Source organism: Oncorhynchus clarkii, chromosome 17 (genome assembly GCF_045791955.1).
Source record: "Oncorhynchus clarkii lewisi isolate Uvic-CL-2024 chromosome 17, UVic_Ocla_1.0, whole genome shotgun sequence".
Lineage (NCBI taxonomy): Eukaryota > Metazoa > Chordata > Actinopteri > Salmoniformes > Salmonidae > Oncorhynchus > Oncorhynchus clarkii.
In genome coordinates this window covers 62,167,135-62,194,360 of record NC_092163.1, presented here as the reverse complement: position 1 = coordinate 62,194,360, position 27,226 = coordinate 62,167,135, and the positions used below count along the sequence as shown (strand labels likewise).

Here is a 27,226-nt window from a genome sequence, read left to right as displayed (position 1 = left end):
ATTATGTGAGAGACGGAGAGATAGTAAGGATTATGTGAGAGACGGGAGAGATGGTAAGGATTATGTGAGAGACGAGAGAGATGGTAAGGATTATGTGAGAGATGGAGAGATGGTAAGGATTATGTGAGAGACGGGAGGGATGGTAAGGATTATGTGAGAGACGGGAGAGATGGTAAGGATTATGTGAGAGACGGGAGGGATGGTAAGGATTATGTGAGAGACGGGAGAGATGGTAAGGATTATGTGAGAGACGGGAGGGATGGTAAGGATTATGTGAGAGACGGGAGAGATGGTAAGGATTATGTGAGAGACGGAGAGATGGTAAGGATTATGTGAAAGACGGAGAGATGGTAAGGATTATGTGAGAGACGGGAGAGATGGTAAGGATTATGTGAGAGACGGGAGAGATGGTAAGCATTATGTGCGAGACGGGAGAGATGGTATGGATTATGTGAGAGAAGGGAGAGATGATCTGTTTCAGGATGATCTATGTGAGCGTGTTTGTGTGTTTCAAAATATACGTCATGTCTTCTCTCACACTGCACCCTTTGTTACGATGCACCTGGGATCTTTTGATGACATCATCTTTCCTCACCCTCTCATTAATCAATAGGCAACAGAGCCCAGTGAAAGTAAAGAGACAGGCGTCTCCAAGATCATTGACGTGGTTTCACTCACAATAGTGTTGTCATCCAGAATGAAGAAGGATTTACACAGGGAAAACCTGAAATCTGAGCTGTCATGTATACCGCTAGCAAACACTTGAATGAACAAATGTACACAGTAGTCTGAAATAAATACAGAAACACCCATTCACACTGACATACCCCTTGCTTGAGATTGTCATTAGCCTGGTCTGCCACCTCTGACACGATTACTAAGGCAGCTGAAGCAGAGAATGGAGAGAGAAACAGAATGGGTTAATGCACATCAATATGCTGGGAGTATACACAGCTTTGTTTGTCCCGGAACAACTATCCTCTGATATTATATCTAACAGCCTGTGTGTGTGTGTGTGTGTGTGTGTGTGTGTTTGACTGCTGAAGAAACAACTGAATTGTTAAAGTATATTGGAGAGTCTACAGAGTAAGACTATACCTTGTGTATCCTCATATTCTTTAGAATCAGGGGAAAGGTTGTTTAAGTAATCTAGAAAAAATGATGGCACAGACAAATTAGTGAAAAACATAAACTGGTTAATAAGGTGTAGAATGCCACATACTGAAACACTATTCAAGGTGGAGAGCCATGATAGGGTATGCACATGAAAGTTAGTATTACAATAGTACATCATGAGGTGAGTGTAGGGTACCTGTGAGCAGCATGCGGTACTGGAGGACTCTCACAATGACCTGCAGCAGCTGATGCCGCAGTGGGAACTGAGGTCCATCTGGGCCCTGCTTCTGAACACATAAACACATTGTCAGGTTAATACATGCTCGCATTCTTAACTGTGGAACATACACACACACACAGAGACATAAACACACAACCTCACACAAGCACATAGATAATACAATGCACACACTACTCTACCTAAGTGACCTCGGTTCAAATGTCATATATGAAAAAGGGAATGCTTATATAACCTTGCTAGAACGTTTGACCACCAACCTGACCTCTGAACCGACCCTATTCTTCTGCCCTATGGAATTACTTAAGGGGAGAAGGGAGAAAAAGACAATAAGATAAAGATTGTTTTTAAATCCATCAGGGGATAATTGTGTCTGACAGATCTGTATTCCCAGTCCCAAAAGTCTATAATACAGAGGGCCCAGAGCAGTGACCTCCTTAGAAAAAAGGGTTCCCAAAATGATTATTCGGTTGTCCCCATAGGAGAATCCTTTTTGGTTCCAGGTACAAAGAACCCTTTAAGTTCCTGGTTGAACTCCTTTGGGTTCCACATATAATCCTATGTGTAAAGGGTTCTACCTGGAAACCAAAAAGGGTACTTCAAAGGGTTATTGTATGGGGTCAGCCGAATAACCTTTCAGGTTCTAGATAGTACCTTTTTTCTAAGAGTGTGGGAGCATAGCAGGTACACACATCAGCACTGACTGAGGATCCTCCTAATCCAATAGAGCCCCATTCCTCATTGGAGAGGGAGAGAGAACACCCCACGGGACTGATCCCTTAATTTACACTGGGTGACTGTGGAACACACACATGCACGCAAGACTCACGCATACCTATGCACACACATGCACCGGGCTGGTGAGATAATATTGCTTACCCTGTAAAGGGGAGTGTTAGGAGCCAACACACACCTTTGGCTTCATTATCAGAGATGGAGCCTTGAAGAGGCAGAGCAACATTTTGGAAGCAGGATTCTAGTGTCAACCCCCCCCCCCCCCCCCCCCTCTAATCAGCTAAATTCTCTTTCTCGCTGTTTCACTCTCCCTCTCTTTTATTCCACTCCCTCTCTCTCTAAAGGCCCTTTCCAGGATTATCTCTATCAACATAGCAGCCTGCTTAGGAGACTGATGGTCTGGATTTGGTAGGGCTCCAGTCCTCTCTGTCATAATAACCAACAGAGGACATGGAAATCAGATTATATCCCAGAGAAATATAACTGGAGTCAATGTAAGCAACCTAATCTATGATCCTTTAACTGTTATCTCTGAGGGTATTGTCAGTAATAATCATATGCCCATATAATTGAATTTCACTACTTGCACTGAAACTGTCTGCCTTTAGGAAGAAGCCCACTGTGGACTGACATGTCTACCTCGGATCAGCCTCTCAGAATAGCACCAAAAACAAGCAAGCGACCCATAACCCATATTAACATATGTAGCGTGAGGAACAAGTTTCATGAAATTGACAACTTACTGACATCAGAAAATATTCATATTCTGGCCATCTCTGAAACACATTTAGACCATTCCTTTGATGATGCAGTAGTATCTATACATGCACATGGTTATAGAGCATACAGGAAAGATATACATGGAAACGGAGGAGGTGTTCCAACAGTGTGTACGTCCAGTGTCAGATTCCTGGTAGGCTGAGAGAGGATCTCATGTCAGATGATATAGAAGTAATATGGCTACAGGTTGATCTGCCTCACCTAAAGCCTTTTCTCATAGGAAGTTGTTATAGACCACTGAGTGCTAAAAGTCAGTATTTGGACTATATGTGTGAAATGCTAGATAATGTATGTGATATCAACAGAGAGATATATTTTCTGAATGCCCTAAATATTGACTGGTTGTCATCAAGCTGTCCACTAAAAAATAAGCTTTAAGCTATAACTGATGCCTGCAATCTGGTTCAGGTTATCAGTCAACCTACCAGGGTATTTCCAAACAGAACAGGAGCTAAATTATCCACATGTATTGATCACATCTTTACTAATGCTGCAGAAATCTGCTCTAAAGCATTATCCAAATCCATCAGATGTAGGGATCCTAATATAATATCTAGAAAAAACAACGTTCCAAAGACTGGACCTAAATTTATGCATAAGTGATCATACAAGAGGTTTTGCAATAATACCTATATTGAATGTTTGTTGAGCTGATGTGTTTAATGAGGAACAACCTGACGCAGCACTTGAAGCATTAATGAGGGAACGAGGGATTTTCCTGTGAGAGATGGAGAAAGAAAGAAACTCTCCTTGTCTGTTTGTGAATGAGAAGGAGGGCGGCGGAAAGGGATGTGCTGCTGGAAGCTGAAGGGAGTGGAGCAGATAGAGGGATCCTAAAGGGAGTGGAGCAGATAGAGGGATCCTAAAGGGAGTGGAGCAGATAGAGGGATCCTAAAGGGAGTGGAGCAGATAGAGGGATCCTAAAGGGAGTGGAGCAGATAGAGGGATCCTGAAGGGAGTGGAGCAGATAGAGGGATCCTGAAGGGAGTGGAGCAGATAGAGGGATCCTGAAGGGAGTGGAGCAGATAGAGGGATCCTGAAGGGAGTGGAGCAGATAGAGGGATCCTGAAGAGAGTGGAGCAGATAGAGGGATCCTGAAGGGAGTGGAGCAGATAGAGGGATCCTAAAGGGAGTGGAGCAGATAGAGGGATCCTGAAGGGAGTGGAGCAGATAGAGGGATCCTGAAGGGAGTGGAGCAGATAGAGGGATCCTGAAGGGAGTGGAGCAGATAGAGGGATCCTGAAGGGAGTGGGGCAGATAGAGGGATCCTGAAGGGAGTGGAGCAGATAGAGGGACCCTGAAGGGAGTGGAGCAGATAGAGGGATCCTGAAGGGAGTGGAGCAGATAGAGGGATCCTAAAGGGAGGGGAGCAGATAGAGGGATCCTGAAGGGAGTGGAGCAGATAGAGTAATCCTAAAGGGAGTGGAGCAGATAGAGGGATCCTGAAGGGAGTGGAGCAGATAAAGGGATCCTGAAGGGAGTGGAGCAGATAGAGGATTCCCGTGTGTGTGTGACGGGGAGGGGGAGATAGTGAAGATGATTCGTGGAGGGAGTCAGTGTGTGTTTGAGTAAGAGAGGGAGAGATAAAGAGAAAGGGGGAAAAAAAGAGAGAGATGATAAATGGGAGAAATGGTAAGGTTTATGTGAGAGACGGGAGAGATGGTAAGGATTATGTGAGAGACGGGAGAGATGGTAAGGATTATGTGAGAGACGGGAGAGATGGTAAGGATTATGTGCGAGACAGGAGGGATGGTAAGGATTATGGGAGAGATGGTAAGGATTATGTGAGAGACGGAGAGATGGTAAGGATTATGTGAGAGACGAGAGAGATGGTAGGGATTATGTGAGAGACGGAGAGAAGGAAAGGATTATGTGAGAGACGGGAGAGATGGTAAGGACTATGTGAGCGACAAAGAGATGGTTAGGATTATGTGAGAGATGGAGAGATGGTAGGGATTATGTGAGAGACAGGAGGGATGGTAAGACGGGAGAGATGGTAAGGATTATGTGAGAGACGGGAGGGATGGTAAGGATTATGTGAGAGACGGGAGAGATGGTAAGGATTATGTGAGAGACAGAGAGATGGTAAGGATTATGTGAGAGACGGGAGGGATGGTAAGGATTATGTGAGAGACGGGAGAGATGGTAAGGATTATGTGAGAGACGGAGAGATGGTAAGGATTATGTGAGAGACGGGAGAGATGGTAAGGATTATGTGAGAGACGGGAGGGATGGTAAGGATTATGTGAGAGACGGGAGGGATGGTAAGGATTATGGGAGAGATGGTAAGGATTATGTGAGAGACGGAGAGATGGTAAGGATTATGTGAGAGATGAGAGAGATGGTAAGGATTGTGTGAGAGATTGGAGAGATGGTAAGGATTATGTGAGAGACGGAGAGATGGTAAGGATTATGTGAGAGACGAGAGAGATGGTAAGGATTATGTGAGAGACGGAGAGATGGTAAGGATTATGTGAGAGACGGGAGAGATGGTAAGGACTATGTGAGAGACGGAGAGATGGTTAGGATTATGTGAGAGACAGGAGGGATGGTAAGGATTATGTGAGAGACAGGAGGGATGGTAAGGATTATGTGAGAGACGGGAGAGATGGTAAGGATTATGTGAGAGACGGAGAGATGGTAAGTATTATGTGAGAGACGGGAGAGATGGTAAGGATTATGTGAGAGATGGAGAGATGGTAAGGATTATGTGGGAGACGGGAGGGATGGTAAGGATTATGTGAGAGATTATGTAAGTGATCATACAAGAGGTTTTGCAATAATACCTATATTGAATGTTTGTTGAGCTGATGTGTTTAATGAGGAACAACCTGACGCAGCACTTGAAGCATTAATGAAACTGCTTCTTCTGGTTACTGATGGGCATGCGCCCATTAAGAAACAGACTGTTAGAATTGCAAAACACCCATGGATAGATTCATTGAAAAACTGTATGGCTGAGAGGGATGAGGCAAAGGGAATAGCAAATCACTCTGACATCACAGCAGACTGGCAAACATACAGTAAATTGAAAAATCACATAACTAAACTAAACAAAAAGAAGAAGAAACTATACTATGGACCAAAGATAAATTATATAAAGAATGACATTAAAAAGCTCTAGAGTACTTTAAATGAATTTCTAGGCAAAAAAGGTAAATCTGCTCCATCCTTCATTGAGGCAGATTGCTTATTCCTCACAAAACCCTTTGATATTGCCAACCACTTTAATAACTTTTTTGTTTTCAAGACATGGAAAACAACAAAACGCTGAGCCTTCATATTCATGCATAATGGACCAAATAATGAAAGTATTGTAGTTTTGAGTTCCGCAATGTGGGTGTGGAAGCGGTGAAAAAATGGTTGCTATCAATAAATAAGGACAAGCCACCTGGTACCGATAAACTGGATGGTACATTTCTGAGGTTAGTAGCAGAACACATTGCCACTCCTGTTTTCCACATTTTCAATTTAAGCCTAGAAAACAGTGTGTTCCCTCAGGTCTGGAGGGAGACAAAGGTCATTCCGCTGCCCAAGAATAGCAGAGCAGCCTTTAATGGTTCAAACAGCCGACCAATCAGCCTGTCACCAGCGCTTAGCAAACTTTAGGAATAAAATGGTGTTTGACCAAATACAAAGTTTTTTACAGAAAACAAATGAACAACAGACTTTCAGCATGCTTATAGGGAAGGGCACTCAACATGCTCGGCACTGACACAAATGACTGATGATTGGCTGAAAGAAATTGATAGTAAGAACATTGTGGGAGATGTTTTGTTAGACTTCAGTGCAGCTTTTGATAGCTTTGATCATAACCTATTGCTGATAAAACGTAGGTGTTATGGATTTTCAATCTCTGCCTTATCATGGATTGAGAGTTACCTATCTAATTGAACACAGAGGGTTTTCTTTAATGGAAGCCTCTCTAATGCAAATTCAGTTGAGTGTGGTGTACTGCAGGGCAGCTGGCTAGGGCCATTATTGTTTTTATTAATGACAAGATGGCGACCGGCAAGTTCGGCATGGTGGCAGCACTTTTACTTTATGTGTTTGTGTTAAATGTTACTGGAAATAATTGCATCTGCAATTTAGATGAAAGAATAGTACATTCTCAGCAACTTCTCAGTCATGCAAACACTTTTGATGGCATCCAGCACTTCGGATTTGGAAGGAATGTTAAACACCAAACTTTCATAGCACCTTGGCACAAACCAAAACGATCATTGAAAGCTAGTCTGAAATCTCAAATTAATGGTGAAGATCTTAAAATAACTCTATGCCTTCTCTTATCGGGTGATATCCATCAATGCTTTGGACCTCACTTTATCACGAACCCCATCAAACGGCCTATGTACCCATCCTCCTCTTGCGAACGGTGGATAAAGAGTAACAGCAAAACTTTGGTATGTTTGGAATGCGCGCAGTGGATTCATTTAAAATGCAGCGATCCTAGCTTTGGGCATGGGGTCAATGAAGCTTACCGTTGCTGTCTGTGTGCTGTACCCGTGGGGCATGTGAGCATTGAAGGTGGAGTAGGAACAGAGGACTTACCGAGGGTGGAGAATGCACCGGAGGGGGGGGGGGGTCCACAGCGGAGCGGAGGCCACCAGAGGCGAGTGACGGGGGACACGGTGGTGAGGACGATGGAGTAGCACCTGGGGAGGGGTGCTCCATGGCAACAGAGAGGCCACCGGAGGCAGTGCAGTGGGAAGATGGCAGCGCAGTGGGAGGCGAGTTACAAGTGGATCGGGAATTCAATGAGGCCTTTGGGGAGAAGGGCTTACATTTTGTGCACTTCAACGCCGAAGCCTACTACCGAAGATCGATGAGATACGCCTGTTGGTTTGCAAATCAGAGGTGGGTGTCTTGTGTTTTACTGAGACATAGTTGGATTCATCTTTTTGTGACTGAGAAATTGAGATAGATTGAGGTAATTACTCTGTTGTCAGGAAGGATCGGAATCGGAACGGTGGGGGGATATGTGCGTTTGTAAGATCAGACATTGCTTTTAACGTCAGATCAGATTTAAACGCTAATCTGGAGATTGTCTCGCTGGATATCTGCCTTCCCAAAACCAAGCCGATTTTGTTGGGGGTGTGTTATAGGCCGCCCAAGCAGAATGCATTCTATGAAGGTTTTGAAATTGTGTTGTCAATCTGTAATGATTCCCTGTTGAAGGAAATCATTTTGTTAGGGGATTTCAATACTGATGTCTGCAAAAAGAATAGCCCAACCCACAATGTATTTATGCACTTTTGTAGATCACTTGCTCTGACCCAAATGATAAAATATCCCACCAGGATATGTGAAACAGTGCAAAGTATGATTTACTTAATATTGGTGTCTGATCAATCTAAAATATCACAGTGTGGAGTAATAGTCTATGGAATCAGTGATAATTTTATTACATTTTGGAGGAGGATTTTTGAAGATATATTTAAGTGTCACAAAACCGTTAGAATCAGAGGATCAAAAAATACTGTGTAGAAAAGTTTAGGCAGGAAGTGGTAAAAATTTACTGGTCACCTGTGCTAGATAGTGTAGGGGTAGACAGTGCCTGGGAAGTCTTTAAATGTAGATTACTTGATGTTGTGAATGTGATGGCTCCCATTAGACTGGTCAGGGTAAAGCAGCGATCTAGCCCTTGGTTTAATCATGAGATTCTATTCTCAAGAGCAGCGTGATTTTGTCCTATATAAACGTCACAGAAATGAAGCACAGAGCAGGATGGATGAAGCTAAGAGGGCTTACTTTGCTGAGAAAATAATTGAGAACAAAAAAGTCCCTAAAAAGATTTGGAAATCATTTAAGGAACTAGGCTGTAGTAGTACTACCAAAAACAAACTAAACAGTATTGGACGGAACATCAGGGGGGAGATGGTACAGTTGAAGTCGTAAGTTTACATACACTTAGGTTGGAGTCATTAAAACTCGTTTTTCAACCTTTCCACAAATTTCTTGTTAACAAACTAAAGTTTTGGCAAGTCAGTTAGGACATCTACTTCGTGCATGACACAAGTCATTTTTCCAACAATTGTTTACAGACAGATTATTTCACTTGTAATTCACTGTATCACAATTCCAGTGGGTCAGAAGTTTACATACACTAAATTGACTGTGCCTTTAAACAGCTTGGAAAATTCCAGAAAATTATGTCATGGCTTTAGAAGCTTCTGACATCATTTGAGTCAATTGCAGGTGTACCAGTCGATGTATTTCAAGGCCAACTTCAAACTCAGTGCCTCTTTGCTTGTAAAATGAGTCCTATAACAACATAATCTGAAAGGCCGCTCAGCAAGAAAGAAGCCACTGCTCCAAAACCGCCATAAAAAAGCCAGACTGCTCCTCTGGTCTGATGAAACAAAAATAGAACTGTTTGGCCATAATGACCATTGTTATGTTTGGAGGAATAAGGGTTATGCTTGCAAGCCGAAGAACACCATCCAAACCGTGAAGCACGGGGGTGGCAGCATCATGTTGTGGGGGTGCTTTGCTGTAGGAGGGACTGGTGCACTTCACAAAATAGATAGCATCATGAGGAGAGAAAATTATGTGGCTATATTGAAGCAACATCTCAAGACATCAGTCAGGAAGTTGAAGCTTGGTCGCAAATGGGTCTTCCAAATGGACAATGACCCCAAGCATACTTCCAAAGTTGTGGCAAAATGGCTTAAGGACAACAAAGTCCAGGTATTGGAGTGGCCATCACAAAGCCCTGATCTCAATCCCATAGAACATTTGTGGGCAGAACTGAAAAAGCATGTGCGAGCAAGGAGGCCAACAAACCTGACTCCGTTACACCAGCTCTGTCAGGAGGAACGGGCCAAAATTCACCCAACTTATTGTGGGAACCTTGTGGAAGGCTACCCAAAATGTTTGAACCAAGTTAAACAATGTAAAGGCAATGCTACCAAATACTAATTGAGTGTATGTAAACTTCTGACCCACTGGGATTGTGGTGAAAGAAATAAAAGCTGAAATAAATCATTCTCTCTACTATTATTCTGACATTTCACATTCTTAAAATAAAGTGCTGATCCTAACTGACCAAAGACAGGGAATTTTTACTAGGATTAAATGTCAGGAATTGTGAAAAACTGAGTTTAATTGTATTTGGCTAAGGTGTATGTAATCTTCCGACTTCAACTGTATATGAAAAAGCAGAGGTTGCCAATGAATTCATCTATTTTTTTACTTCTGTTGCCAGCAAGCTGGTTAGCAAGCTGCCCACCAGTTCTGGTTTGTATGGAAGCAACCAAGTCAAGAGGTATTATATAGAGTTATGAGGTCGACCAAGAAAGGGCCAGAAGTATACAGAATGGTGTCGTCTGCGTAGAGGTGGATCAGGGTATCGCCCGCAGCAAGAGCGACATCATTGATATATACAGAGAAAAGAGTCGGACCGGGAATTTAACCCTGTGGTACCCCCATAGAGACTGCCAGAGGTCCGGACAACATGCCCTCCGATTTGACACACTGAACTCTGTCTGCAAAGTAGTTGGTGAACCAGGCGAGGTAGTCGTTAGAAAAACTAAGGCTGTTGAGTCTGCCGATAAGAATACAGTGATTGACAGAGTCAAAAGCCTTGGCCAGATCGATGAAGACGGCTACACAGTGCTGTCTTTTATCGCTGGCGGTTATGATATCGTTCAGTACCTTGAGCATGGCTGAGGTGCACCCGTGACCGGCTCGGAAACCGGATTGCACAGCGGAGAAGGTATGGTGGAATTCGAAATGGTCAGTGATCTGTTTATTAACTTGGCTTTCGAAGACTTTAGAAAGGCAGGGCAGGATGGATATACAGTGGGGAGAACAAGTATTTGATACACTGACGATTTTGCAGGTTTTCCTACTTACAAAGCATGTAGAGGTCTGTAATTTTTATCATAGGTACACTTCAACTGTGAGAGACGGAATCTAAAACAAAAATACAGAAAATCACATTGTATGATTTTTAAGTAATTATTTTGCACTTTATTGACATTAGTATTTGATAATTCAGAAAAGCAGAACATAATATTTGGTACAGAAACCTTTATTTGCAATTACAGAGATCATACCTTTCCTGTAGTTCTTCAGCTGGAGGCTGTCTCCTTTGGCAGTTCTATCTATCTAGCCCGCTAGCATGCGGGCGACGCGGTGTCTAAGTTAGTAGCCCAGGGCTAGTAGAAACGTCTGCTCCGACGTCCGACAGAGGCCGGTTGAAGGCACAGCGGATGGAGTATTCGTCGGCAGATCAGTCGTGGTGGTGCGGCGGGGCGCCGTGTCGACAAAGGATCCAAGCCAGATGGCGAAAGAGGTATTGTAGTTGTAGTAATTTAGTTTGCTAGCCGAGAGATGCGCCTGGCTCACGGCTAACTGGTGCTAGCTTCGGGGCAGGGGCGTTAGCCACTACAGCCACTCGGTAGCAGCGGTGATCCGGTGCCAAGGTACAGAGCTTACGGCAAGGATCCAGTGGAGTAGTGGGTTCTAGCCGTGTTTGGGTGGAGTCCGGGTGAACAACTGAGTAGGCCGGGAGTTGGGCCTCAGGGATAGCTTCGGTACTGGGTAACTCGGTGGGTGCTAGCTAGCTGTGAAGATCAGGAGTAATGGTCCAGGGATTACGGTAGGAATCCGACATTGTACTGGAGAGACAGTCCGATACTGGTAGACTGGCGAGTATTATCCAGGTTGAAAAAAAAGGTCTGGTATCTGTGTGTAGAAGGTAAAGGCCGCTAGCAGTGGCTAACAATGACTAAATATCTTGTAGCTAATTAGCTGGTTAGCTTCTGATGGCTAGGTGGTTCTCTAAAAATGTAAAATAATAGTGGTTCCGTATCACATTGGGTGAGGCAGGTTCCCTGAAGGTATAATTGAATTAAAATGGAAAAGAGATTGAAAATAAAATTGAAAAAAAAAATACGAAAAATACAGAAGCACACGATAGGACGAACAAAACACGTCTGCACTGCTACGCCATCTTGGAAACAAGCTAATATTATACCTCTGTATAAGAAGGGGATAAAGTCTGACCCTGGGAATTATAGGCCTGTATCTATCCTCTGTGTAACATCAAAGATCCTGGAGAGAGTTGTACATGAGCAAAATGTATGAATATGTTAACATATAAATAATGTATTATTTTCAGTCTGGTTTTAGAAAAACGTACTCCATTGATTCATGTCTACTTTACTTGACTGACTTCATCAGCTAAGATATTGATGAGGGAAATCTCTGTGGAATGGTACTGCTTGACCTACAGAAGGCCTTTGATACAATTAACCGCTGTCTCCTAATATCCAAACTGGAGGCACTGGGATTAAGTAGTATTCCTCTAGGCTGGGTAAAGTCCTATTTATCAGGAAGGGAGCAAGTAGTAGAGGTTAATGGTTCACTGTCTCAGGCAAAACTAATGAGTTGTGGCGTTCCGCAGGGTAGTGTTCTTGGGCATTTGCTGTTTTTATTGTATATTAATGATATGAAAGATGCTTGTTCTTGCCATCTTTTTCTTTATGCGGATGACTCCACACTTCTGCCGTCTCACAAAAGTAAAACTATGTTGGAGAGCATACTTAGCACAGAGCTTACTAACATTAGCAAATGGCTAGGAGATAATAAGCTATCTCTGCACTTAGGGAAAACTGAAGCAATTAGTTTTGGATCCAGACCTAAGTTCAGTAGTTCCTCTGAAATTAGTGTGGAATTAGGGGGCGATGTGCTGACTACTAAAACTTCTGTTAGCAACTTGGGATGTATCCTAGATGGAAGCTTGGGAGGTGTGAGCATGGCCAATAAAGTGCTAGGGAAGGTTAATGCCAGGACTAAGTTTTGGCTAGAAAGTCCAAGCTGCTTGATAAGGACTCCATGAGTGCTAGCTACTGCCCTCATTCAATGCCATTTTGACTATGGTAGTACTTCCTGGTTTGGGGGCTTATCTAAACTTATGAAGGGGAAGCTCCAGATATTTTTATTTTACCTTTATTTAACTAGGCAAGTCAGTTAAGAACAAATTCATGTTTTCAATGACGGCCTAGGAACAGTGGGTTAACTGCCTTGTTCAGGGGCAGAACGACATATTTTTACATTGTCAGCTCAGGGATTCAATCTTGCAACCTTTCAGTTACAAGTCCAACGCTCTAACCACTAGGCTACCTGCCACCCCAGAGAGGACATAGTTTTTATGGGCAGAGGCAACTCATAGCCCAGAATAAGCCGATCAGGGATGTATTGAAGGAGAGATCACATACAGACATAGGCAGGAGCTGCTTTCAGGAACTAAACTGGCTGCCTGTTGAGGCTAGAGTGTCCCAGATTAGACTAGGTTTGGTTTACAGGAGTATTTATGGTCCTGCGCCCAGATATCTGAAAACTTTCCTCGTGTTAGGGATGCACACAATCACAGCACCACATCAGGTGTTGCTGATGAGTGCTTATACAGGTTCAGGGGTAATGTTGGGAAAGGTACTTTCTTGTATACTAGAGCCTCAGAATGGAATGAGTTGCTTCTGCCCATAAAAACAACTTCCTCTCTGGGCAGCTTTAAAAATAAAGTAAAAATATGTTTCATGTCCTCTGTGCCCATATGAATAACCCCTATGATGTAACTGGAATGATGAGATAGATGTTCTTCTTCTCTGTTTTTGTTTTATTATTTCACTGTGTTCGATCTTGTCTAGCCATCTTGTCTCAAGAGGACCACAATGGAAATAGGTCCCAGACCTCAGTGTTATGTCAATAACATGTATGTCAGTCTCACCTGGCTCTAAGTTGAGGAGAGCTTGACCTCATCACTACTGGTCTTTGTGCGAGGTGTTGAAGGTACCGAACCATCTGTTCAAGCAGTTGGCACACAGTTCAGACACTCATCGGTAGAACACAAGACATGCAATCAGCAGTCTCTTCATAGTCCCCAGCTCCAGAAAAGAGGCAGGGAAATGCACAGTATTAAATAGAGCCATGACTACATGGAAATCTCAGCCACCCCAGGTAACTCAAGTTAGCAATAAAAACAGATGAAAAAACAGATAAAAGAACACCTTACGGCACAACAAGGACTGTGAAGAGACAGACATTTTGATACATGTTGTACTGTATTATGCATTTTAATATATAGGAGCGTGGCCTTGCACGAGCCTTGGCTAGTGCGACCTGGAACGGCTCATAGGGCAGGAGCCATCTACTGTTTCTGAAGCATGAGGCAGAGGCAGGATATTATGTAGTATTATGTTGTGTTATGTATTTTATGTAGTGTTATGTATATTATATTAGGTATATTATGTTGTTGTTTTGTTTCCTGTTCGGACCCCGGGAAGAAAATCCCAATAAAATACTACAATGCATTCGCTCAGTGTGGTTTCCTTTATGTTTGGATTACCCTTCAAATGTTCCCCTTCCTGTTCAATAACAACATCCCTTCAAAAACCCTTACTGACAGAACACCAGCTCCTCAAGTGTCGCTTGTTCATATAAATTGTGATCGAATTGAAAGGCGGAAGTGGCTTCTGTGGTGAGCCAAAGACGATAATTAGTGAGTAGTTGTTTGGGTTAGTGAGCCAAAGAGAGAAGATGTCTGCAGTTCACATGCCAGTGCGCACACACACAAACACACACACACACACACACGGCCAGCTGATTCACTGGCTGCACACACAGCTGATCTAATTGGGGAGTTGTAAAGGAGGCTGCATCTCTAATTAGCTTGTGTCTGCCTCATTGCCCAGCTGCCTATACTGGGATTTCACACCATCACACTGTCTTTATCTCTCTCTGTGCACCTGCTGCATCACACACACACACGCACGCACACACCTACGCACGCACACACACACACAGTACATAGCAGCACAGTAAACAACAAATTGGCTGAAGAGGGGCTAATCCTGTAAGGTCCTATGGTGATCTGATCACAGCCCGTAGCTACTTCATCACTGTCATCACCACATCCACAATGAAATTACACCCCACAACACAAGACTGCTGGACCAATGCTTAAAGAGCTTAACCCTCCACTTCGAGAGAGAGAGAGAGAGAGAGAGAGAGAGAGAGAGAGAGAGAGAGAGGGAGAGAGAGAGAGAGAGAGAGAGAGAGAGAGAGAGAGAGAGAGCGAGAAAGAAAGAGAGAGAAAGAGAGAGAAAGAGGGAGAAAGAGAGAGAGAGCAGATGAAATAATATGAAGGACAAACTCCTTTAAGCTATCAAAATTAACAACAAAAACAAACCAATTAGGAAGAGATATAAAGTATACATAAATCATCTACATGGTCATCTGACATAATAACAACCACTTCCTGCATTGATCACTGGCTAAACTGCCATAGCAGGATAAATAGTAGGATAAACAAGGCCTACTGTCTCTCTCAACTGTCTGTCTGTGACATTGGTCTCTACTGTCCCAGAGAGCCCTGTGTGTTACATTACGGGGAGGTCACACAGAAGGAGTCCCCACACCGCTACACAGCCAGGCAGAGGGGATGTTATTTCTAGTACAAGCTTTTAACTAGGAATAACATTCATCTTCATAATATTCCTCAGTGTTCATATTTGAGCAAAAAACCCTAGATTTGCTTTCTGCTTGTTTCTGTCATGCATTTACTGAAAATTCGATTTTATCTACAGATGTACGATCTTAATTTGATCCCCATGTTGCAGGATTTCCTGTGTATTTGAGGTTTAAAAAGGCTTCTGAAGTTTGTAATTTCCACTTTGAAATTTGACTTGATTTTTCCTACATAAAATATAAACCCCTACAAAAATGTCCATGAATTATAATCCATGTAATATTTCCACATTTCCTGTTGCTGCAGGATAATTTTTTTGCTGCTGCCTCTGCCTCTCTCTTTCTCTCTCTCGCTCTCTCTCACCTACATTGCCTGTCCTATCATAGTCCTGTGGAACCACAATATCTCTGGTGAGGGCAGCTGCTCCTGAATATTCATGAGCTCTGAGACAGTTGCTTCCTTGTCGGGTTGCGATCCTAATCACCATTGAGATGCGTAGAATCATTATGTCCACCAATCACTATGCATCGAAATATGGTGAGGAACCGCTATTTGATAAATATGCAAGAAACAGTATGTTATGCATATCTGTGGGCGGTCTTTGGTTAGAATCTTGGTAGCATGTAGAGCCAAGACTAATTTCCAAAATTAACATAAATATAATGAAACTTGAGGTGATTCAATTTAATGTGGTAAATTAATTGAATTACTTCATAACACAAAGGTCAATTTAATATAGAAATAGTGCATTATTCTTGCACAAAGATAAACAAGCATTCTACAAGTCGAACTGCTAACTCTACCGTTACCAATCAATAGGACTTAACAGGGTAAGCTAGGTAACCTGGAGCATGTGAGAGATTTCCACTATATGAGCACTGAATCAAGTCTATAGGTCAGACCATGCCTGGAGTGGAAATGAGAAATCCATTGTTGCATCCCAATGGTCTTATCTGAGAGCATGTTTAATATCCTCTGCCATGGTTAATGGTTCCTATCATCATCATTAGGGGCCTTGATTACATATCTCCCTACTCAACGGAGGAGTCATTTGCTTACTATGGAGTTGTGCATATAGTTTGAAGACATCCTCTCAGATACTACTTCCTACGTTCTGTTGACAGCCAAGATAAAGGGATTCACAGTACAAAAAGGTATGTGTTCGGACTGTGAAAGGTATCAAACATGAGAGTAGCGCATTGAAAAGGTCAGTCCCATAGAGGAGAGCAGAGCAGAATAGAGTTTGGAAAGGCCATTGACTCCCAGTGGAGTCTGGATAACAAACTAAAGCTGCTATAAAAATGGAACAGGGAACTCCTGCCTGAATAAAGACATTGTTATAGTAAATCCCTCTGCTCATACAGAAACCTGCATGAGACTGGCAGGTACAGCCTAAGGACTGATTTTTCTGAGCCTGCATATGCAGAGGTTAATTTACAGACTATAAACTCACATTGAGTTTTTAGTTAGAGGACTTCCACTTTAATAAGTAGTCTGTAAGCTCAAACTAAGTCCGGCCTCTTACCTCAAACTGCTTGACGATGTCATGGAAGGCAGGGTTGAGTTTACAGCTCTCTGCCAGTAGGGACATGCTGCGGTCGTACTTAGAGATATAGGTAGCGAACACAGCAAACTCCTCCTGGTGAGACAGGATCACATCCACCACCTGCTGGCTCTCCTCCCTGGTGATGGGGAATAGAATCATGTTGAGGTTTGGCGGATTGGTTGACAGTTAAGTTATTGACTAATAGTTTACATTTAAGTTATTGACTAATAGTTGATAGGTAAGTTATTGAATAATAGTTTACATTTAAGTTATTGACTAATAGTTGATAGGTAAGTTATTGAATACCAGTTGACAGGTAAGTTATTGAATACCAGTTAACATGCAAGTTATTGAATACCAGTTGACAGGTAAGTTATTGAATACCAGTTAACATGTAAGTTATTGAATACCAGTTGACAGGTAAGTTATTGAATACCAGTTGACAGGTAAGTTATTGAATACCAGTTAACATGTAAGTTATTGAATACCAGTTGACATGTAAGTTATTGAATACCAGTTGACAGGTAAATTATTGAATACCAGTTAACATGTAAGTTATTGAATACCAGTTGACAGGTAAGTTATTGAATACCAGTTGACAGGTAAGTTATTGAAAACCAGTTGACAGGTAAATTATTGAATACCAGTTGACAGGTAAATTATTGAATTATGGTCAGAGAAACATGTCAATACCTCCTGAGCTACTGAATAAACACACACACACTTACACTCATCATTTCCTGCTGCTGCTGTGTTCTTTATTTTACTCTTATTATTGTCTATCCTGATGCCTAGTTACTTTACCCTGCCTTCATGCACATATCTACTTGAAATACCTCGTACCCCTGCACATTGATCTGGTACTGGTACAACCTGTATAGAGCTCCACATTGATCTGGTACTGTTACAACCTGTATATAGCTCCACGTTGATCTGGTACTGGTACAACCTGTATATAGCTCCACATTGATCTGGTACTGTTACAACCTGTATATAGCTCCACGTTGATCTGGTACTGGTACAATCTGTATATAGCTCCACATTGATCTGGTACTGTTACAACCTGTATATAGCTCCACATTGATCTGGTACTGTTACAACCTGTATATAGCTCCACATTGATCTGGTACTGTTACAACCTGTATATAGCTCCACATTGATCTGGTACTGGTATTCCCTGTATATAGCTCCACATTGATCTGGTACTGTTACAACCTGTATATAGCTCCACATTGATCTGGTACTGTTACAACCTGTATATAGCTCCACATTGATCTGGTACTGTTACAACCTGTATATAGCTCCACATTGATCTGGTACTGTTACAACCTATATATAGCTCCACATTGATCTGGTACTATTACAACCTGTATATAGCTCCACATTTATCTGGTACTGGTATTCCCTGTATATAGCTCCACATTGATCTGGTACTGGTACTCCCTGTATATAACTCCACATTGATCTGGTACTGGTACTCCCTGTATATAGCTCCACATTGATCTGGTACTGGTATTCCCTGTATAGAGCTCCACATTGATCTGGTACTGGTACTCCCTGTATATAGCTCCACATTGATCTGGAACTGGTACTCCCTGTATATAGCTCCACATTGATCTGGTACTGGTACTCCCTGTATATAGCTCCACATTGATCTGGTACTGGTATTCCCTGTATATAGCTCCACATTGATCTGGTACTGGTACTCCCTGTATATAGCTCCACATTGATCTGGTACTGGTACTCCCTGTATATAGATCCACATTGATCTGGTACAGGTACTCCCTGTTTATAGCTCCACATTGATCTGGTACTGGTACTCCCTGTATATAGCTCCACATTGATCTGGTACTGGTATTCCCTGTATATAGCTCCACATTGATCTGGTACTGGTATTCCCTGTATATAGCTCCATTCTTGTGTATTTTATTACTCATGTCAGAATTTGTATTTTTAGTTAACTGTGCATTGTTGGTAAGGTCTCGTAGGTAAGCATTTCACAATAAAGTCTACACCCGTTATATTCGGCGCATGTGACAAACACAATTTGATTTGACAAACATACAGTATGGTAATATACCATTTACAATCATTGTACTTGATGTGCTTGAAATGTATTTATCTATGAGTGCATATAGACTGTCATATACCCACTGTGTTTATCTACTGTATGTCTCACCACTGTCTGATGCGTGCATCCAGCTTGGTGAGGATGTTGCTGTGGAGTATGTAGACCTCAGGGAGCGTGCCCAGTATCTCCCCCAGCCTCTGTTCCTCCACCACAGGTTCCCCATCCTCCCCCACCGCCTCCAACACTGCTGCCCTGAAGTCCTGCATGAGAGGGAGGGAGAAAGGATAGAGGGAGAAGCGAAGGGGGGGAATGGGTGATGGGTCAGATTTTCCTAGAGTTTAACATTCTTCCCGTTCCCTAATCCAGTATCAACTTAGTCTGTGTCCATCTGTGATCTCTGCCTGTCCAACCACTCAGGAAAAGGTGTGTTGGACCTGAGTTACATACCAGCTGTTGGGTTACATAATGACTTTGGTTGCTGATACATTGTTGACACAACCCTACCATTTATCAACATACTGACATTACTTATACAGTGCCTTGCGAAAGTATTCGGCCCCCTTGAACTTTGCGACCTTTTGCCACATTTCAGGCTTCAAACATAAAGATATAAAACTGTATTTTTTTGTGAAGAATCAACAACAAGTGGGACACAATCATGAAGTGGAACAACATTTATTGGATATTTCAAACTTTTTTAACAAATCAAAAACTGAAAAATTGGGCGTGCAAAATTATTCAGCCCCCTTAAGTTAATACTTTGCTGCGATTACAGCTGTAAGTCGCTTGGGGTATGTCTCTATCAGTTTTGCACATCGAGAGACTGAAATTTTTTCCCATTCCTCCTTGCAAAACAGCTCGAGCTCAGTGAGGTTGGATGGAGAGCATTTGTGAACAGCAGTTTTCAGTTCTTTCCACAGATTCTCAATTGGATTCAGGTCTGGACTTTGACTTGGCCATTCTAACACCTGGATATGTTTATTTTTGAACCATTCCATTTTAGATTATGCTTTATGTTTTGGATCATTGTCTTGTTGGAAGACAAATCTCCGTCCCAGTCTCAGGTCTTTTGCAGACTCCATCAGGTTTTCTTCCAGAATGGTCCTGTATTTGGCTCCATCCATCTTCCCATCAATTTTAACCATCTTCCCTGTCCCTGCTGAAGAAAAGCAGGCCCAAACCATGATGCCGCCACCACCATGTTTGACAGTGGGGATGGTGTGTTCAGCTGTGTTGCTTTTACGCCAAACATAACGTTTTGCATTGTTGCCAAAAAGTTCAATTTTGGTTTCCTCTGACCAGAGCACCTTCTTCCACATGTTTGGTGTGTCTCCCAGGTGGCTTGTGGCAAACTTTAAACAACACTTTTTATGGATATCTTTAAGAAATGGCTTTCTTCTTGCCACTTCCATAAAGGCCAGATTTGTGCAATATACGACTGATTGTTGTCCTATGGACAGAGTCTCCCACCTCAGCTGTAGATCTCTGCAGTTCATCCAGAGTGATCATGAGCCTCTTGGCTGCATCTCTGATCAGTCTTCTCCTTGTATGAGCTGAAAGTTTAGAGGGACGGCCAGGTCTTGGTAGATTTGCAGTGGTCTGATACTCCTTCCATTTCAATATTATCGCTTGCACACTGCTCCTTGGGATGTTTAAAGCTTGGGAAATCTTTTTGTATCCAAATCCGGCTTTAAACTTCTTCACAACAGTATCTCGGACCTGCCTGGTGTGTTCCTTGTTCTTCATGATGCTCTCTGCGCTTTTAACGGACCTCTGAGACTATCACAGTGCAGGTGCATTTATACGGAGACTTGATTACACACAGGTGGATTGTATTTATCATCATTAGTCATTTAGGTCAACATTGGATCATTCAGAGATCCTCACTGAACTTCTGGAGAGAGTTTGCTGCACTGAAAGTAAAGGGGCTGAATAATTTTGCACGCCCAATTTTTCAGTTTTTGATTTGTTAAAAAAGTTTTAAATATCAAATAAATGTCGTTCCACTTCATGATTGTGTCCCACTTGTTGTTGATTCTTCACAAAAAAAATACAGTTTTATATATTTATGTTTGAAGCCTGAAATGTGGCAAAAGGTCGCAAAGTTCAAGAAGGCCGAATACTTTCGCAAGGCACTGTATGTTCATAACCATGGTAAGACTTTAAAACGTGGTTGTGTCAGTGTGACCACAGAGGCTAAAACGCCAGTGGAGTTATGGCACTAGGAGGGAATGCTCATGAGAAGGGTCATTTATCTACTCCAACAATTGGGGAAAACATGAAAGCTCACTAATTGATTGTAGGTGTCAAATTGCTTAACCAATATCAATTGTCCCTCCTGGTATGGTTGTCTGGTAGCGAACGCCATCTATAATATAAAGCCATAATGTGTCTACAAGGACAAGCGTCTGGACCTCATCAATTTCAGTTTTAGAACGCTGCAGACATAAAACAAGTATGACACTTTACTTTAGCACCTCCCGTTCATCATCTACTATCGATCCCATCTGAGTTAGCATTCATCACTGCTGCTGTGAAGCAGACCTGCTACTTTATGTCCTGGCCGCCCGCTCCCCAGGGACGGACACTGTTGTCCTGCACACAGCTCACTAAGTCCCTACACAGGTCAGCAGCTTTACCCTCTACTTCTCTAATCTCCTTTCGGCCCCAGTGTATTGAATGAAGCCGTACCAGGTCAAATGACAGCGTTAGACAGTGGGTTAAACAGCCAGTCAAGCTAGGTCAAACCTGATAGACACATTTTATAAAGACATCAAAAGTCAGGTCTAAGTAACATACTGTATATTCAACCTGTCATTGGGAAAGCCCTGGAGAAGAACACTCAGAAGCAGATCTTCACTTTCCATTTGGGGACAGTGTCTGGAAATTATTTGTATTTGTGTTATTCCTTATCAAACAATGGAACAATTGTTTGATACATCTGTGTGTGTGTGTGTGTGTGTGTGTGTGTGTGTGTGTGTGGGGGGGCTTTAAGAATTATTATAGACCAGTGTTGTTTTTATGCATTATTGCAACAGAATGATGAAACATGGTTGGATGTCATGCCTGATAGGTTGGTATGAGCAGTGCTGCCTGTAGCGTTTTGGAGGCCCTAAGCGAGATTTCAAAGGTAATATCCTGCAATTTTATATGTTTTGCCATGAGGTAGAGAGAAAACATTGACATTTTAAAGCACATTTCCTGAAATTGACACATTTTGCCATGATTTATGCCATGCTCATATGATATCCAGACCGGGCACCAGGATAAAGTGACTAAAAGCTGGTAGTTGAAATTGGTGAGGGATAAATATTTTCGGGAGTTCTTGCATTGGAATTATATTGAATTCTGCTTATATCACGCTATACCACTATAAACATAAAGTTAAAATGCTGAGACTCTAAGATCATATAGTTATTTTGAAGTAACAGGTAGACTACAGATTTCACACCAATCTCCGATGCGTGGTATCAGCTTAAATGGACAGCACCCTACACAGTAACGCAAGGCCGTTTTGGTAATGAATATAGGCTACAAGATAAAAAAGGTAATTCACCTATTACAAACAGCCTATGTGAATACAGCTGTACAGACAGCTGTCTTACCAAAATAATGTAAACTAAATGCTAAACGTAGCAGCGTAGATATTCATACATACTGAATAGCAGTTTGGCTTAGAATACCAACATAACTGTGAATGCGAACGAATGGAACAGAACAAAACAGCGGTACCAAGTAGTAAGCCTGGTAAACAAAATAGATCGATGAAGACATGACACAATGTATATTCAGGCTAGTTACATTAACAGTAAACAAATGCAGTAAACAAAATATCAGATCGATAAAGACATGACACAATGTATATTCAGGCTAGTTACATTAACAGTAAACAAATGCAGTAAACAAAATATCAGATCGATAAAGACATGACACAATGTATATTCAGGCTAGTTACATTAACAGGTAACAAATGCAGTAAACAAAATATCAGATCGATAAAGACATGACACAATGTATATTCAGGCTAGTTACATTAACAGGTAACAAATGCAGTAAACAAAAGGCGAATGGAGATCCAAATAACCAAAACAGTTTACAGTGATGTAGTCATGCTCAGGTGTCTTGACAAATCAATAGGCCTATAGCACCGCTTCAGACATGAAAAATCATGCTGCTCATGAGTTCATCAACACGTTGTGATGCACAATACACTTCTGTGAATCAAACTCAAACACGTTTCCAATACATACGGTTCCATTTACAACCACGAAGTCCAATAGGCTACCAATAAAAAAAGTATCTAATGTATCCAGTTCTATGATGAAATACACTGTACCAATATCCAGCTATACCCAGGGGTGTGATTTGGGTTCTTTCATTGGAATTATTGTCACGACTTCAGCCGAAGTCGGTTCCTCTCCTTGTTTGGGCGGCGCTCAGCGGTCGGCGTCGCCGGTCTACTAGCCATCGCCGATCCACTTTTCATTTTCCATTTGTTTTGTCTTTGTTTCTACACACCTGTTTTTCAGGAGTTTGCGTTGGACTTTCGGACCCTGGCCTCCAGCGCGGGATGGAACGACAGGGCCCTGATCGATCACCACAGTTGTAGTTGGATAACCTGCTTGCTACCCACAGATGTCCAGATCGGGGTCTGTTGGTTCCATCCCACAGCACCACCGCTGCAACGCCCATGAAGCTGGGAGGTGCTGCACTTAGGGCGACCAGAGGAGGGGCCGTTCCATGCACCATCTGTGGCCGCAGAGGGCACACTGCCGGTCGGTGCTGGGGAGGTTCCTCTGGGAGTCGAGGCAGCAGGCAGGGCACTCTCGTGTCACCCCAGGTGAGTCGGCACCAGGCTCACCCAGAGACCCTGTTGCTCACATATTTTTGTTTATTAATTTTCCTGATTTTCCCCTGCATTCCCAGCATAAGGCGCTCATAGATTCAGGCGCAGCTGAGAATTTTATTGACAGATCCTTTGCCCATAGTTTAGGGATCCCCATTGTTCCTGTGGACATGCCCTTCCCTGTGCACACCCTAGATAGTCGACCATTAGGGTCAGGGCTAATTAGGGAGGCCACCGCTCCACTGGGCATGGTTACGCAGGAGGGTCACAAGGAGAATCTCTCCTTATTGATAATCCTGCGTTTCCCGTGGTGCTGGGCCTACCCTGTTTGACCTGTCATGACCCCACTATTTCATGGCCACAGAGGGCTCTCACGGGGTGGTCACGAAAGTGCCCGGGGAGGTGTTTAGGAGTTTCCGTCGGTGCTACTACGGTGGAAAGTCCAGACCAGGTCTCCACCGTGCTTATCCCCTCTGAATATGCCAAATTGGCTCTTGTCTTCTGTAAAAAGAAGGCGAGTCAATTACCACCCCATCGATGGGGAGATTGTGCGATAAATCTCCTGGTAGACGCAGCACTTCCCAGGAGTCATGTGTATCCCCTGTCGTAAGAGAAGACGGAGGCTATGGAAACATACAGTATGTCTCCGAATCTCTGGGGCAGGGTACATTCGCAGGGCGGGGTACATTCGGCCCTCCACTTCACCTTTCTCCTCTAGTTTCTTTTTTTGTGAAGAAGAAGGATAGAGGTCTATGCCCGTGCATTGACTATTGAGGTCTCAATCAAATCACTGTGAGGTACAGTTACCAGCTACCTCTTATCGCCACGGCGATTGAGTCAATGCATGGGGCGCGCTTCTTCACTAAACTAGATCTCAGGAGCGCTTACAACCTGGTGCGTATCCGGGAGGGAGACGAGGGGAAGACGGTGTTTAGAACCACATCAGGTCATTATGAGTACCTCGTCATGCTGTACGGGTTGATGTTTGTGTTGGGGCAAGTGTATTGTTTTTCCTTAGCACCATTCATTATTCTGATTAAAGTTACGTTGCTCCCAATTCTCTGCTCTCCTGTGCCTGACTGCATACACCAGCTACACCCACCATTCTGACAAATATATTGAATTCTGTTTATATCACGCTATACCACAATACACACAAACTTTTAAATGATTTATAATTCTTTTGACCAAGAAGTGATAGGTTGGCGTGAAATTTCCACTGCACTCTATCAGACCCATGGACAGTGCCCTACAAAACTAAAGCAAGATTTTGATAAAAAAAACAATATGCTAGATTGTTTCTTACCTCTTCAGAAGAGCCACCTATACGGTAACTAATTACAGTGCCTTCAGAAAGTATTCACACCCCATGACTTTTTCCACATTTTGTTGTGCTACGGCCTGAATTTAAAATGGATTTCATTGAGATTTTGTGTCACTGGTCTACACACAAAGTGAATAAAAATGAAAAGCTGAAATATCTTCAGTCAATAAGTATTCAACCCCTTTGTTACGGCAGGACTAAATAAGATCAGGAGTAAAAATGTGCTTAACAAGTCATATAATAAGTTGCATGGACTCATTCTGTGTGCAATAATAGTGTTTAACATGATTTTTGAATAACTACCTCATCTCTGTACCACACACATACAATTACAATTCTCAATTACAATTACTCAATTGAGCAGTGAATTTCAAACACAGATTCAACCACAAAGACCAGGGATGTTTTCCAATGCCTCGCAAAGAAGGGGATCTATGCAGACATTGAATATCCCTTTGAGCATAGTAAAGTTATGAATTACAATTTGTATGGTGTATCAATACACCCAGTCACTACAAAGATACGGGTGTCCTTTCTAACTCAATTGGCGGAGAGGAAGGAAACCGCTCACTGATTTTACCATGAGGCCAATGGTGACTTTAAAACAGTTACAGAGTTTAATGGTTGTGATAGGAGAAAACTGAGGATGGATCAACAACATTGTAGTTACTCCACAATATTAACATAAATGACAAGAAACGAATGAAGTCTGTACTGAATAGAAAATATTCCAAAACATGCAGCCTGTTTGCAATAAGGAACTAAAGTGAACTAAGAAATTAACTTTATGTGGCCTAGTTACAGTTTTGACTTAAATTGGATTGAAGATCTATGGCAAGACTTGAAAATTGCTGTCTAGCAATGATCAACAACCAACTTGGCAGAGCTTGAAGAATTTTCAAAACAATAATGTGCAGATATTGTACAATCCAGGTGTGCAAAGCTCTTAGAGACTTACCCAGAAAGACTGAAAGCTGTAATCGCTGCCAAAGGTAATGTATTGACTCAGGGGTGTGGATACTTACATAAATTAGATATTTCTGTATTTATTTTTCAATAAATGTGCAAACAAGTTTTCGCTTTGTCATTGTGGGGTATTGTGTGTAGATGGGTGAAAAAAATGATACTGAATACATTTTGAATTCAGGCTGTAACACAAGTCAAGGGGTATGAATACTTTCTGAAGGCACTGTACAAAAACACTATTCCTTGTGTTCCAATGTGTCGCATACGCAAAACTTTATAGCCTATTGTTTCATTGGTTTTTACTTTCCTAAAACAATAATTGTTCACCTCACGATTCAGCTGTTGGAGATTTGAGCACTAAATGCATCGGGCATTGCTTACAAGGCCTATTGGATTAGGAGTCCACTGTATTAACATTTAAAAAAGCAGGAGGAAGCTAATACGTTAATTTTCAATTAGAATATTTTTTATAAAGATAAGCATTATATTTTTAGATTATAGGAGTAACTGATAGGCCAAAAACATTCTTCCACACCTCAAGTTAAACTGTCGGAAATCAGTTGGAGCACCTGTGCGCCCTGCCTTCATACCATAGGCTTGCAGTATAATCGGCTAGTAGCCACACCACAACAAACCTTCATAAAAGTTTCCCAACTTTATTAGGGTAATATCAAAAGTAAGTCAAGCCATTATTTATGGGGAAAATACAAGCAGGATATTATATTGCAGCAAACACAACGTTTGGCCAAAGAAAATGCCCAACAGAATGAAACAAAACACTTGTGAAATGGTTTGAACCTTCAAACGTTTTGAACACGCTATATTGCATCAATTACCAAGAAAAGCTAGCACCTAACGTACCCAACAAATGACAGCAATATGCTAAACATATTTATTTTACAACAGGCTGTCACGCCCTGACCTTAGAGAGCCCTTGTTTCTCTATGGTGTAGTAGGTCAGGGCGTGACTATGGGGTGTTCTAGTTCAATATTTCTATATTGGTGTTTTGTATGGTTCCCATAAATAATAAAGAAGGAAAATATATTTTATTAGTTTACTCCAATTAGGGGAGGGGTGGCAGGGTTAAGGGAAAATAATAAAGAAGGAAAACACATTTAAAAAAAAAAA

The 27,226-nt window shown here is 42.2% G+C and overlaps 1 protein-coding gene across 4 annotated transcripts in view; it reads right to left on the bottom strand.

Annotated features, from left to right (window-relative positions):
* The window catches only part of LOC139371223 (FYVE, RhoGEF and PH domain-containing protein 5-like), a 65,149-nt gene that overhangs the window by 11,017 nt on the left and 26,906 nt on the right, over nucleotides 1-27,226 (bottom strand). For all 4 annotated transcript variants that reach the window (XM_071111433.1, XM_071111432.1, XM_071111431.1 and 1 more), the window contains exons 6-10: nucleotides 19,070-19,221; nucleotides 16,870-17,026; nucleotides 1,313-1,403; nucleotides 1,099-1,149; nucleotides 828-886 (exon numbers count right to left, since the gene is read on the bottom strand). In XM_071111433.1, coding sequence (XP_070967534.1) covers nucleotides 828-886; nucleotides 1,099-1,149; nucleotides 1,313-1,403; nucleotides 16,870-17,026; nucleotides 19,070-19,221 — 510 coding nt within the window. The remainder of the gene's footprint in view (nucleotides 1-827; nucleotides 887-1,098; nucleotides 1,150-1,312; nucleotides 1,404-16,869; nucleotides 17,027-19,069; nucleotides 19,222-27,226) is intronic.